Source organism: Cebus imitator, unplaced genomic scaffold (genome assembly GCF_001604975.1).
Source record: "Cebus imitator isolate Cc_AM_T3 unplaced genomic scaffold, Cebus_imitator-1.0 Scaffold256, whole genome shotgun sequence".
NCBI classification, from domain to species: Eukaryota; Metazoa; Chordata; class Mammalia; order Primates; family Cebidae; genus Cebus; species Cebus imitator.
In genome coordinates, this window is record NW_016107571.1 from 403,336 (window position 1) to 416,416 (window position 13,081).

Sequence of the window (13,081 nt, forward strand, 5' to 3'; positions counted from 1 at the left end):
TTTTTTTGTTTTGAGACGGAGTTTCACTCTTGTTACCCAGGCTGGAGTGCAATGGCGCGATCTCAGCTCACCGCAACCTCCGCCTCTTGGGTTCAGGCAATTCTCCTGCCTCAACCTCCTAAGTAGCTGGGATTACAGGCACATGCCACCATGCCCAGCTAATGTTTTCTATTTTTAGTAGAGACGGGGTTTCACCATGTTGACCAGGATGGTCTCGATCTCTTGACCTCTCTTGATCCACCCGCCTCGGCCTCCCAAAGTGCTGGGATTACAGGCTTGAGCCACAGCGCCGGGCCAGTACGTAGTTTTAAAAATGACTTTTTCATAAACATAAAGTATTTCTAACATCTATCTAAAAATGTTTGTAATTAGCTCTCTGGAATTTTAAAATTGAAAACCTGACATCGATTTAGATTATTCTAAATTTATTTTAATAGATGTATTAAATATGTCTATGCTGTAATAACAGTTACTGTTATTACTACAGCACTATGTTGAGTACTTTTGTTGTGTATCAGAGCCAGGTCCTGGGTCAGATGCTTTATAAATCATGTCTGTGATTATCACGAGACATGTTAGGTAAGTGTCAGTATGCCCACACCAACTGAGAGTTTAACTAGCATAAGATCATATAACTAGTAAGTCACTGTGCTGAGATTCAAATCATGGCCTGATCCCAAAGCACATGCTGTATTGCTTCTGTGTGTCCATTTAAATCTCTGCTGTGTCTCTGGATTCCATCTGCAGGGACAAGTTCTACTTTAAAGATGTCTGTAGGTGCTGTGTTTTGTTGTAGCTTGGCAGAAATATTTCAGTCTTTCTGCTGGAACTGTCTTGCTTCATTATCTTATAAATCATCTTACCGGTCACATATTTTCAATATCCTTTTAATCATTTTTATACAAAACATTTGTAAGTGAAGAGTAAGACTTTTCTGAGTTTTTTACATAAATATGAATACAATCTTTACTGTGGAGAAGAAATGTATTACTGTCCGGTTTTCTCACTATTACAGGGTTCTTTGGCCTCGCCATAATTTCTATCTTCTTCCCAGGCAAGAAATAAAAGTTTGTTGGGCATCTCTTATGTGCAAAGCAATGTCTGGTGTTGTGAGATGACAAAAGAATGCTTCCTATTCAGTAGTTGTTTCCCCACCCCTCTCCCCATTCCTGCCTTATATGTTGCTGCCAGTTTATCTTCCTAGCAGGGATCCAATTTGACTATTCCTTTGTGGGTAAAAAATCCTGCAGGGTTCACCACTGTGCAGATAAAAGGCTGAATATGTGCTTCTGCCACATATTCAGAGTCCCTCACAATTTGTTACTCTGCCCCTCAGACTTCTTTAATGCCATGCTGAACCCAATGTGCTTATCCTGAACACATTCTGTGCATTTCTACCTCTCCCTTTTTCTTGAGCCATTCTTTCCCTTGACTTTCTGCCTTTCCTTCATTTGCCCAGTAAGATCTACCATCCTTTAGTATGCAGTACAAACTTCCTTGCTTCCAAAAAGCTTTCCCTGGTCCCTTTTAGTTAGAATTGTTCTTCCCATATTATCTCAAAACATTGTTGAATAGAAACATTTATTTTTCCACAGAATGGTAACAACTTTTGGGAAGAGTAGACAAAATCATGTTTAATATGTTTTCCTATGGAGAATTCTAAACTCAAACTCTCTAGGGACCCTCTCTAAGCATTTATAATCTTTCTGCATATGGGATTTATTTCTGCTTAAAAATGTGTTTGGGCCTTCCTTTTACCTCGTTGCCTTTCTGAGAGCAAGATGGGTCACCAGCAGCTGTACTGGAGCCACCCGCGAAAATACAGCCAGGGTTCTCGCTCTTGTCGAGTCTGTTCAAACCGGCACGGTTTGATCTGGAAATATGGTCTCAATATGTGCCGCCAGTGTTTCCGTCAGTACGCGAAGGATATAGGTTTCATTAAGTTGGACTAAATGATCTTCAAAGGATTATCCAAGACACCTACCATGAAAAACCATGATAGTTCTTTGTACATAAAATAAACATTTAAAAAAAAAATGTGTTTGGGCCAGGTACAGTGGCTCACACCTGTAATTTCAGCACTTTGAGGGGTCCAGGGAGGCAGATCACTTGAGGCCAGGAGTCAAGACTAGCCTGGGCAACATGGCGAAAACCATGTTGAATAGAAAATAGAAAAAATAGAAAATAGAAAAAAATTGTTAGGCATGGTGCTGGGCACCTGTAATCCCAGCTACTTGGGAGGCTGAGGCAGGAGAATCACTTTAACCTAGGAAGTGGAGGTTGCAGCGAGCCAAGATGGCACCACTGCACTCCAGCCTGGCAACAGAGTGAGACTCCATCTCAAAAAAAAAAAAAAAAGTGTCTGAAGCCAATTTTGCCTTTTTAAAGTCCTGTTAAGAAAAGTGATTTGTTGTCATTTACTAACTCAAGAACAATGCTTAGTGGAAAGGACCATTTCTTTTCTATTTCACTAATGAGCTTTAAAATTATCATGTGTATGTATTCATTGATTGAAGCTGATGACTGACCATCATTGGTAGTAATAAATGGCTACGCTTACCAAAAAGGTTTATACAGTATGTAGTTCAGATGATCTAACCTGGAGGCAAGAAAAGTAAGTTATATTTATTGTCTGATGAGTGTTACCAGTTTATATAGATCCATGGATGAAAGAAACAGACCAAAAAAAAAAAAAAAAAAAAAACAAACAAACAACACACACACACACACACACACACACAACCAAAAAAAAAAAAAAAAAAAAAAACCAAAAGTTTTTGGCATTTAAGTGGCAGTCAGGATCAGATAGTTTAGATAAATTCAAGGAAGCACAAAATGTAAGTTGGTTTGCAAACTTTTTACTGCCAGTGGAGTAAAGGAGGGCTAGGACTTCTTTGATAAAGAGTTAGCCTTTTTTGTCTACTCTGATTGCATACCTTGGACAGTGCCTGGAAGTACACTTAATTGTCTAAAGAGAGTCTATTCTGACTTTCTAATCAGATAATTCAATGTGAGGCAGTGAGAGCTATGTACTAGTTGATCTTTCTTTATGCTTCTGTCAATTTCTGGGATATGGCAAAAAAATGATTGCTTTTTCTTTATGGTTAGTTGCTGTGATATAGCAATTTTGTTAATCGTGAGGTTTTTGGAGCATTGCTTGGAAGATGCTATTAAGAGACAGATTTGTTCCTTGCAGATTGTTAGTTGTGAATTATAATGGAGGTTAGAGGTTGAACTTGATGACTTCTCAATTTCCTTTCAAACTTATAATTTATTTTTCAATTCTTGATCCTGTGATTAAATTTTCTTATCCTAATGAACAAATTTGTAATTTAACATTTGTTGCAGATTTTACTAGTCTTACACTGTATACACACACATTGTATCTGGGAAGTAGGTTTGTTAACTCCCCGTAATGAGGAACATGAGTGAACACATTGTTGCTAAATTGACTAGAGAGTTCTTGAAACATGAATCATGAATCAAGAATTGCTTGTTTGTTCAGTGAATAATTTTTTTGTGAAATGCTACCTAATTGTTATGGAGACTGTAATGTAAGAGGCACTTTTTTGGATATTCTTCCTTTGAGAATAGTAATACCATATTATAAATTGACCTTATTAAAATAGTAAATAGCATTCTTTCTGTCTTCTTGCTTATTTTAATGGTCTTAGAAATGGCTCTCTGCAGTTTTCATCAAGTATTTTGAAACTTCATTGATTTATATTTATTTACTTATTAATTTGTTAAACATGTAAATGCTACATGTTTATATCTTAATGAGTATGAAATTAACATTTTATATTGTTGTGATATTTAGAATTTTATTAAGAACTCATGGATGAGAAAATTATTTTATTTTTTTAGAGACAGGATCTCACTCTTTGGCCCAGACTGGAGTGCAGTAGTGCAATCATAGGTTACTGTAACCTCCAACTCCTAGGCTCAAGCAATCCTCCTGCTTCAGCCTCCCAAGTAGCTGGGACTACAGGCACAGGCCACCACACCTGGCTGGTTTTTTAATTTTTTGTAGAAAGAGGGTCTTGTTATGTTGCCTGGGCTAGTCTTGAACTGCTGGTCTCAAATAATCCTCCCAAAGCACTGGGATTACCAACGTGAGCTGCCGGGCCTAGCTGAGATAAATATTTAACTTTAATATCAGTATCTGTGGGGAATTGGTTCCAGGACCCCCTGAGGATACCAAAATCCATGGATACTCAAGTTCCTTATATAAGACATTATAATATTTGCATGTAACCTATACACATCTTCCCACAAACTTTAAATCCTCTCTAGATTACCTATGATACCTAATACAGTGTAAATGCTATGTAAATAGTTATTATATGGTATTATTTAGGGAATAATGTCAAGAAAAAAAGTCTGTACGTGTTCAGTAGAGACACAACTATTCATTTTCTTTCCTGAATATTTTTGGTACGCGGTTGGTTGAATCTACTATTCAGAACCCACAGATCTGGAGGGCCTACTATAACTTAATTCTAAGGTAAATTAATTGTAATACCCCTCTTCTCCATTTTATAAATAACAGCCCAAACCTCATAGAGGATAACGAGAGATAACTTCATTGCCAGTTTAGCTATTTGTGTAATCTAGACACACTTTGGAGCTATTGCTATGAGTATCCACACTAATTCCCTTTATTTATTTGTTTTATTAAGGAAAAAAGAGGCACAATAAAATTCTGAACAAAAGGAAAAGAGATTTGATGTGTTGATATGTTGATAGCTGCTACCTGTCTTTTTGTCATTTCTTAAAATACCTCTTCCTGGCCAATTCTGTAGCATGCAGCTGTCATCCCAGCTACTTGGGAGGTTGAAGCAAGAGGATCACATGAGGCCAGGAGTTCCAGGCTGCAGTGTGCTATAAATCATATGTGAATAGCCACCGTATTCCAGCCTGGGCAACATAGCAAGATCCCATCTCTTAAAAACAAAATAACAACAAAAGATAGCACTTCCTTTGTTGGCAAAGGGAAGGGATAAGAGGAATAATATTTTGTGTTTCTTGCATGCTAAACTTGTTGTTAATATGAAAACCTCATTTCCTCTAGGAAACTTCGTCAGTATTCCCAAGGCTGTTTCTTTCTACCTTCTTTCCTCTCTCCTTACTGCTCTGTTCCATATTAACCTCTCGCTGTACTTAATTAGCAGAGCAGTGAGTATTCATTAGAGTCTGGTTTATGTTATAGCTGAAATACTTAAAAGGATGTTATATAGAAGAGGAATTAGGCTTTATTGTATATGGCAGCAGAGGAAAAAGAACAAATGGGTAAAAATGGAAGGACTGCTCAAAGTATGGAACAATTTTCTTATAGGAAAATTAGGATTAGCTGCTTTATGACCTATCTAGGAATGCTATAGTAAGATAGGGGACTAGCTGACCTCTAGGGTTGTTCATAACCCTGAGATTCCAGGGCTTTATGATTGTATATCTACTAATTTATCTCATATATATATATTTCCTTTGTCTTTTTCAACTGTTATCTCAGAGATTATAGTTTATATCTTATGTGCTGTGGCTCTAATATATTGGTATATATTCATTTTTATTTAAAAGTTCTCAGTCCTGATCACTGAAGATTTTACCTTTATTCTATTTTTCTTTCTCATCCTCCTATTAGATATATTTTAGAGCTGCTCATTTTGTCCTCCTTTTCTCTGAACTTCTCTTTAGTATTTTTTTTGTCTATCATTCTCTCTTTAGCTGCTTAACTAGCACATTGAGGGTTTTTTGTTGTTGTTGTTTCGCAGGGGTAGACAGAGTCTCGCTGTATCACCCAGGCTGGAGTGCAATGGCATGATCTTGGCTCACTACAACTTCCACCTCCCAGCTTCAAGTGATTCTCCTGCCTCAGCCTCCCAAGTAGCTGGGATTGCAGGCATGCGTCACCACGCCTGGCTAATTTTTGTATTTTTAGTAGAGACAGGGTTTTACCATTTTGTCTAGGCTAGTCTTGAACTCCTGGTCTCACATGATCACCTGCCTGAGCTTCCCAAAGTGCTGCGATTACAGGCATGAGCCATTGCTGACCTTAACTAGGTACATTGAGTTATTAATGTCAGTGTTCATGGTAGTTTTTTGTTGTGTTTTGTGGCAGGGTCATACTCTGTCACCCAGGCTGGAGTACAGTGCCGTGAACATTAATACTTTTAATAATAGCAAAAAACTACAATCCAAATGTCCATCAACAGCAGAATGAAAAATATATTTGGTATACAATGGAACATGATACATGCAAGCTGTAGCTGTGTACAATAATTTAGAAGAATCTCAAATATAATGTTCAGAAAAATCATATAAAACTACATGGTATCTTATTTAGGACTATACAGGCATTTGTGGTAAAGTTGTAAAGACAAGCAAAGGAATAAGGAACAAATTTTAGTTTAGAAATCATCTTAGAGGAAAAAGGAAGGAGATGGGTTAGGTTGGGCTATCCAGGAGATTTTAAATGCAGTGGTAGTGTTCTTTATTTTAAACTGAATGATGTTATATAAATACTTGTTGTGTCATTCTTTTTACTATATATAAATTTCCTAAATTTCTTTTGTACCTACCCAATATTAATAAAAAACATTTTAAAGACCTTAAAGAGTTTAAGTAGAATATATTTTGAGAGCAACTGAATCCAACTATGACCTAATTATCAGTGTGATATCTTCTTTGAAGAAATAAATTTAGTGAGTTTGGAGTTGACTATTTCAAATAATTATTGAATTTTCATTAGATTTGTTAATAGTAGTTTTTAAAAATTTAAAGCAGCAATTTTTAAAAAATATACTGTTCATTTATAGCAGAAAATATTACATACAATTATTGAATTTCACACCTATTTTAAAAATTAAACTATACAGTTCTCCACCCCTATTTAGAAACTCCATGATGACAGTTAAGCCCTGTGCTTGCTTCTGTAGTGATTGACATGACAGCAGTCTGTGGAGTTAGCTTGTGATTATGTACAGGTCAGGATTACTGTAGGTTATTCTTTGAAAATAGGACTTCATGCAAAGCATCTTGTATTCCTTTTGCAGAAATGTTGCTGAAGTGCTGCTGAAAGGGCCAGAGATGCAAGAATTTGGGACACATTTTGAACCTTTAAAGCTGTCTGACATTGACCTCCTTTCATTATTAATAAAGAAGAAACAGGAACTTAGGATGTATTAACACCAACTCATTAATATACTAACCGGACAGTGTTCTGCAAACAATTCTGCATTGTAAATGACTGGATTGGCACAAAATAAAATTATTTCATTCAGCTTATAATATGCCTCAATGGAGGAAAATTTGATAAGCATGAGGGAAGACCATTCTTTTCATGTTCGTTACAGGTAAGACTATTGCTGTCTTAGTGGATGACTTTTAATCCTTATTTTAAAATGTTTTTATCACTCACCATTTCAAGTTTCAGTTGAAAATACTCAAAATATACCAGCCATATATTGTCTGTAGACAATGTTTTCTTTTTGTTCTAAGTTCTTGTGTCCTTTCTATAGGCAAATGGTAGTAGAGACCAATTATGTACTATGGTTTGTTTAATGTTCTTGGGAACAGTTTATGAATAATTTCTTTATAATTTGTAACTTTTTATAAAATGCAAATATGTGAATGAAATGTGTTTGAAAATCTTTAGGGCTAAAAGATGGATTTTTTTTTAAATGTGGTTTGCTGAAGAACATAATCTTTACATTATAATTTAATGGTGATCTTTTAGAAATGAGCTTTTTATTTATTTTATTTTTTTCTAGGGTATTGTTTTGATTCCCTTCTCATTTCCTTTTCTGTATATTTGTAATTTAATTTATTTTACTTTTTGATTTCTGTATTATTAGAAATGGGAGTTTCACTATATTGCCCAGGCAGGTCTCAAACTCCTGGGTGCAAGCAATCCTGCCTCAGCCTCCAAAGTAGTAGGAACTACAGGTGTGTGCCACTGCATCTGGCTTCTTATTTTATCTTTAAAGGAAATTTTATTTCACAATCATTTTCTATTTTAAATATTTACCTAATCCATATTAATATACATTATTAGAATAAAACAAGCATTGCTCAAAAGAAATGTTATTTTTAAGCGTAATGTCTAGTGATGTTTTGTGGTGTTTTGCTGATTTAATACATAAGACCACATTGTTACATGAAGTAGTGGTTTGGTAATCCCTAGTTTACTCCAGAAAGCAAGTCAGGCTAAGGAAAGGCACCCACATTCTCTCACAAGCATCATGGGCCCGAGGGAAATGGCCTAGCTCCTGTAGGACTTAACAGCATTCCCTTGGATGCCCAAATGGACTGTCTGCATTCCAGGTGGAAGGTTGCAGATTGTAGGGACCAGCGTTACCACCTTTGTTCTGCATCTACAAGTATCTTTCACAAGTACAACACACTCCCTTTGGCTACATCTTATATATAAATGTTATGCACATGTATGTGTGTCAGGAGGGTGATGGTGCTCCCCACTGATCTAGATCAGGATCCAAATCAGACATATACATCAGGAAAGGAGTGAAACTGGCCAGATAGCAACCAGTCAGCTCAAGGCAATTGCTGCTGGGCAGAAAAGGTACAGAGTGGGCAGGTCTTCCTGATTTTTCAGGAGAGCACAGGAAATCTGAATATCTGAATTTTTTTGAGACAGTCTTGCTCTGACGCCCAGGCTGGAGTGTAATGGCACAATCTTGGCTCACTGCAACCTCCGCCTCCCAGGTTCAAGCAATTCTCTTGTCTTAGCTTCCCGAGTAACTGGGATTACAGGTGTGTGCCACCATGCCCAGCTAAATTTTTGTATTTTTAGTAAATACAGGCTTTTGCCATGTTGCCCAGGCTGGTCTTGAACTCCTGGCCACGAGTGATCTGCCTGCCCCGGCTGCCCAAAGTGCTGAGATTACAGTCGTGAGCCACCGTGCCCGGCAGGAAATCTAAATCTTTAATATCCTGCCGCCAAATTCTGAAATGTTGGCAGCTAATGCAAATTTTTTAAAATGTGGGTTGAACATTTTAAGGTGGGGGGGGAAGGCCTGTAACAGACCCAACTCTAAAAAACCACACAGGCAAGGTCAAGGAGGTAGAGCCCGAGGTTTTGAGAAAGCTTTTCTCCAGGACATAACATACACTTTCCCTGGGACTCCGAGGCTCTAACCCTCCTGCACCTCAAGGCCCAGAGCACCAAGTGTGAAGTCCTCATCTCCTGGTCTTGCCCGCCTCATTACCCTCCATGTCTCCTCATCGCACCCTCCATTCCCCAAGCCCCATTGGTTCCTCTGCCTCCCAGACTTTGCCCGTTATTCCTTGGATGGCCTAGAATCCATTACCTGCCTTCCTCCTGGGCAGTGCCTGCAAGCCAGGCTCCCATTCTCGTTCCTCACTCCTGGACGGTTGCATACAGACTTTCCTATTGCATCCTTCTAGATGGGTTGTTTAGGTGTGTCAGCCACAGACACCAGGCACCCAGTGTCAGTCCATGAGAGCATGCAGCCCTCCCCCATCCATGTGTGGAGCTCAGCCTTCATAAATGAGCATTTGGAAGGAATGGGTATCAAAGTCAGAATAGGTGGGTGCTTCATCAACATGATAACCAGTAGCCAGTTTAATATTTAGTGATAAAATATTAATGACATTTCTGATGCAATTAGGAACAAAACAAGGCTATCTGCACTATGATTATTATTTAACATTTATTCTGGAAGTTCTGGCAATTTCACTAAACGATAAATGCAAACCTAAACATAATCATTTAGTAAGGTGATTAGGTAATAGGGTTTTTTTGGTTTTTGGTTTTTGTTTTGGAATAGAGTCTCTCTCTGTCACACAGGCTGGAGTGAGTGCAGTGCTACAATTTTGGCTCACTGCAACCTCTGCCTTCCTGGTTCAAGCAATTCTCCTGCCTCAGCCTGGGACTGAGTAGCTGGGACTACAGGCTTGTGCCACCGTGCATGGCTAATTTTTTTGTATTTTTAGGAGAGACGGGGTTTTGCCATGTTGGCCAAGCTGGTCTTGAACGCCTGACCTCAGGTGATCCGCCTGCCTTAGACTCCCAAAGTGCTGGGATTACAGGCGTGAGCCACCGTGCCTGGCCTTTTTTCCCCTCCTTGAGGCAGAGTCTTGTTCTGTTGTCCAAACTGGAGTGCAGTGGCATGATCACAGCTTACTGCGGCCCCAACCTCTCAGGCTCAAGCAATCCTGCCACCTCAGCTTCCTGAGTAGCGGGGACTACAGGCATGCCGGCTACTCTTTTTGTAGATATGAGATCTCACTATGTTGCCTGGGCTGGTCCTGAACTCCTGGGCTCAAACAATCCACCTGCCTTGTCTACTAAAGTGCTGGGATTGCAGGAATGAGCTGTCGTGCTCAGCTGGTAATAGATTCTTTATCAAAATTGTTACAAGTTAATTATTAGATAAACATCAGAATATCATAGCAATGAATAGAATTCAAAATTTCAGAACAAGGGTGTTTTCCTTTTTTTTTTTTTTTTTTTGAGATGGAGTTTCACTCCTGTTACCCAGGCTGGAGTGCAATGGCGTGATCTCGGCTCACCACAACCTCCTGGGTTCAAGCGATTCTCCTGCCTCAGCCTCCTAGAACAAGGGTGTTTTCTACCAAATTTTAGATGTCTTAACATATTTAGGAAATAGAAGATTTATTATCCTGTAGAGCAAATGGTTCATGTTAGGAAGGATCATGCCAAGGAAGTTAATGTAGGTAAGATGAGGACATGTCTATTAAAAATAAAAGAGTTTCAAGTAAAATAAAACAGAAGACATATAAGATGATTAAGATGAACTTTTAATATATAAAAGCTCTCATCCTACCCTTTACATAAATTTCCAGAAACCTAGGAGTTACATACTTTTTTCCTTTCTCTCCGTATTCAGCATGAAGTATTGCCAGTTTCATCTCCTAAATGTTTCTCAGATTCATCTACTCATGTGCGTCCTCCCCACCATAGCTTTAATTGGGATCCCCAGGATCTTCCTTCCAAACTCCCTCCATTCTTCACCTCTTGGAACCCATCATTTTGATTTGCCACTTGTGGGCTCAGTCTCAAAACACTGAGCTAACTGTGCAACCTCTGTTTAATACCTGGGGTGGCTCCTAGTCACTGAGCCAAGCTGAACATAGAACAGAAGATCTTCCATTATCTAGCTTCTGCCTACTCCTTGGACCTTACTTCCTGCCATTCTTTACCTTGCACTTTGAGCTCTGGTTCCCTGCATGTCATGGTATTTCATCTCAGTGTCTTTGCTCATGCTGTTCCCTGTGTTGAATTCCCTTCCCACTTTCTTTGTTTAGCTAATTCTACTGAATACCTAAGATACCGCTCAGAGATTATGTCCTCCCAGAAACCATTTCCGAGCTCCATGGTTAGGCTCTGTGCCCTCCCTGTGCTCATATTACAATCTATGCATTTTCCTTTCTTAGCACCAACTATATTAGAATTAAATGAATCTGTTTTTATGGTGCTCTCTTCCTCCTCACCTCTCCCTTTGACCATTAGCTCCTCAGCTGTGGTCGCTCCTTAGCAACCATGATAATTAGCATGTTGTCTGGCACATATTGAACTTCAATGGAATATGAATGTAATAAGATGTTTATCTTTCTTGCTGAGCATTTTGAAGAGTAGTGTGCTTTCTAATATTGGAAGAACAGTAGGTAAGGAGGTATGGCTTGTACCTCTGCCTGTTGGAAGATCTTAGAATTGTCTTTTTTCCATGATACAGTTTAGGTCAAACATGGCTGCACATTGCTATAGGACTTCACCAAGGGAAACTTAAAAATCTGTACTGTCTGTAATGGGTCTATACCAAACAAATCCCTGGCTTTATCAGTGCTCTAAGATCAGCATTTTGTATATTGATTGGATTGTCGTATAATTGGGGGTAATGATTTGAACCCTTTATGTTAGCCCATAGCCTAGTATAAGTTACTCTTCTACTCTAGTAAATACTTGTGAAATGTTTTATCCACTTGCTGCTTCCATTGTGGATGTCCTCATCTATCCCTGGAGGAGTTTCTGTGGCACAGTGAATTTTTAATTTTGAAATGCAGTGTTTCTTGAGATACTAAGTAACCTCCTAAGGGACATCAGAATGCTTTATGAAATATTTTTCACCTATTTCAGAAGGTGGAGACTGATATTAAAATACAGTTTATTTCTAAGTTTTAAAAAATTACATGGTTGATTTTTAAGGAATTATTAATTTTTTCTGTATGATAATGGTATTGTGATTATATTCTTTGAAAAACAATCTTTTAAAAATACATACTAAGGTATTTACAAATGAAATCATATGCTTTCTGGAATGTACTTCAGACTAATCTGGGGTTGGAAGAGTAAGGATGGGAGTAGAGATGAAACATATATTGATTATATATGTGTATTATTGAAGTTAAAAAATGGATACATTGGGTTTCTAACACTAGTTTTCTCTAGTTTTGTATTTCTTTGGGAAATGTCATTTATAGTTGTTACTGTGAATAATAAACATTTCAGTACTTTAATATTGTAAAAGGTAGATTATTGCACATAAGTTGTGAAGAAATACAGATATGGTGTTGAATTCTTTAATTTTGTTAGATCAATGTAGTTGTTAATGTGCTTTTTTGAAGAATAGTTTAAGGTAACATGGAGTAATGGAAAGAACACTGGATCTGGAGACAAAGACAAAGTTTCATATCTCAGCTTTGCCATCCTGTGATTTTAAGCAAGTCATTTAACCTGTCTAAGCATTAGTTTCTCCTTCTGTAGCAGTGCCTATCTCAGAAGGTTATTTTTATTTTATTTTATTTTATTTGAGATAGGATCTGGCTCTGTCACCCATGCTGGAGTGCAGTTGTATGATCTCAGCTCACTGTACCCTCTGCCTCTTGGGCTCAAACTATCTTCCCACCTCAGCCTCCTGAGTAGCTGGGACTACAGGCGCATGCCACTACAGCCAGCTAATTTTTGTATTTTCAGTAGAGATGAGTTTTCACCATGTTGGCCAGGATGGTCTGGATCTCTTGATCTCATGATCTGCCTGCCTCAGCCTCCCAAAGTGCTGGGATTACAGGCGTGAGCCAC

At 38.2% G+C, this 13,081-nt stretch overlaps 2 protein-coding genes across 2 annotated transcripts in view; both read left to right on the forward strand.

Moving 5' to 3' along the window:
* GPSM2 (G protein signaling modulator 2) overlaps nt 1–13,081 on the forward strand; it is a 51,223-nt gene that overhangs the window by 1,640 nt on the left and 36,502 nt on the right. The window contains exon 2 of the mRNA XM_017499372.1: nt 7,056–7,355. Coding sequence (XP_017354861.1) covers nt 7,300–7,355 — 56 coding nt within the window. The 5' untranslated portion in view covers nt 7,056–7,299. The remainder of the gene's footprint in view (nt 1–7,055; nt 7,356–13,081) is intronic.
* On the forward strand, nt 1,750–2,037 carry LOC108283091 (40S ribosomal protein S29-like). The gene has a single exon (XM_037728116.1). It carries the CDS (start codon nt 1,782–1,784, stop codon nt 1,950–1,952), a length of 171 nt encoding a protein of 56 aa, XP_037584044.1. The 5' UTR covers nt 1,750–1,781; the 3' UTR covers nt 1,953–2,037.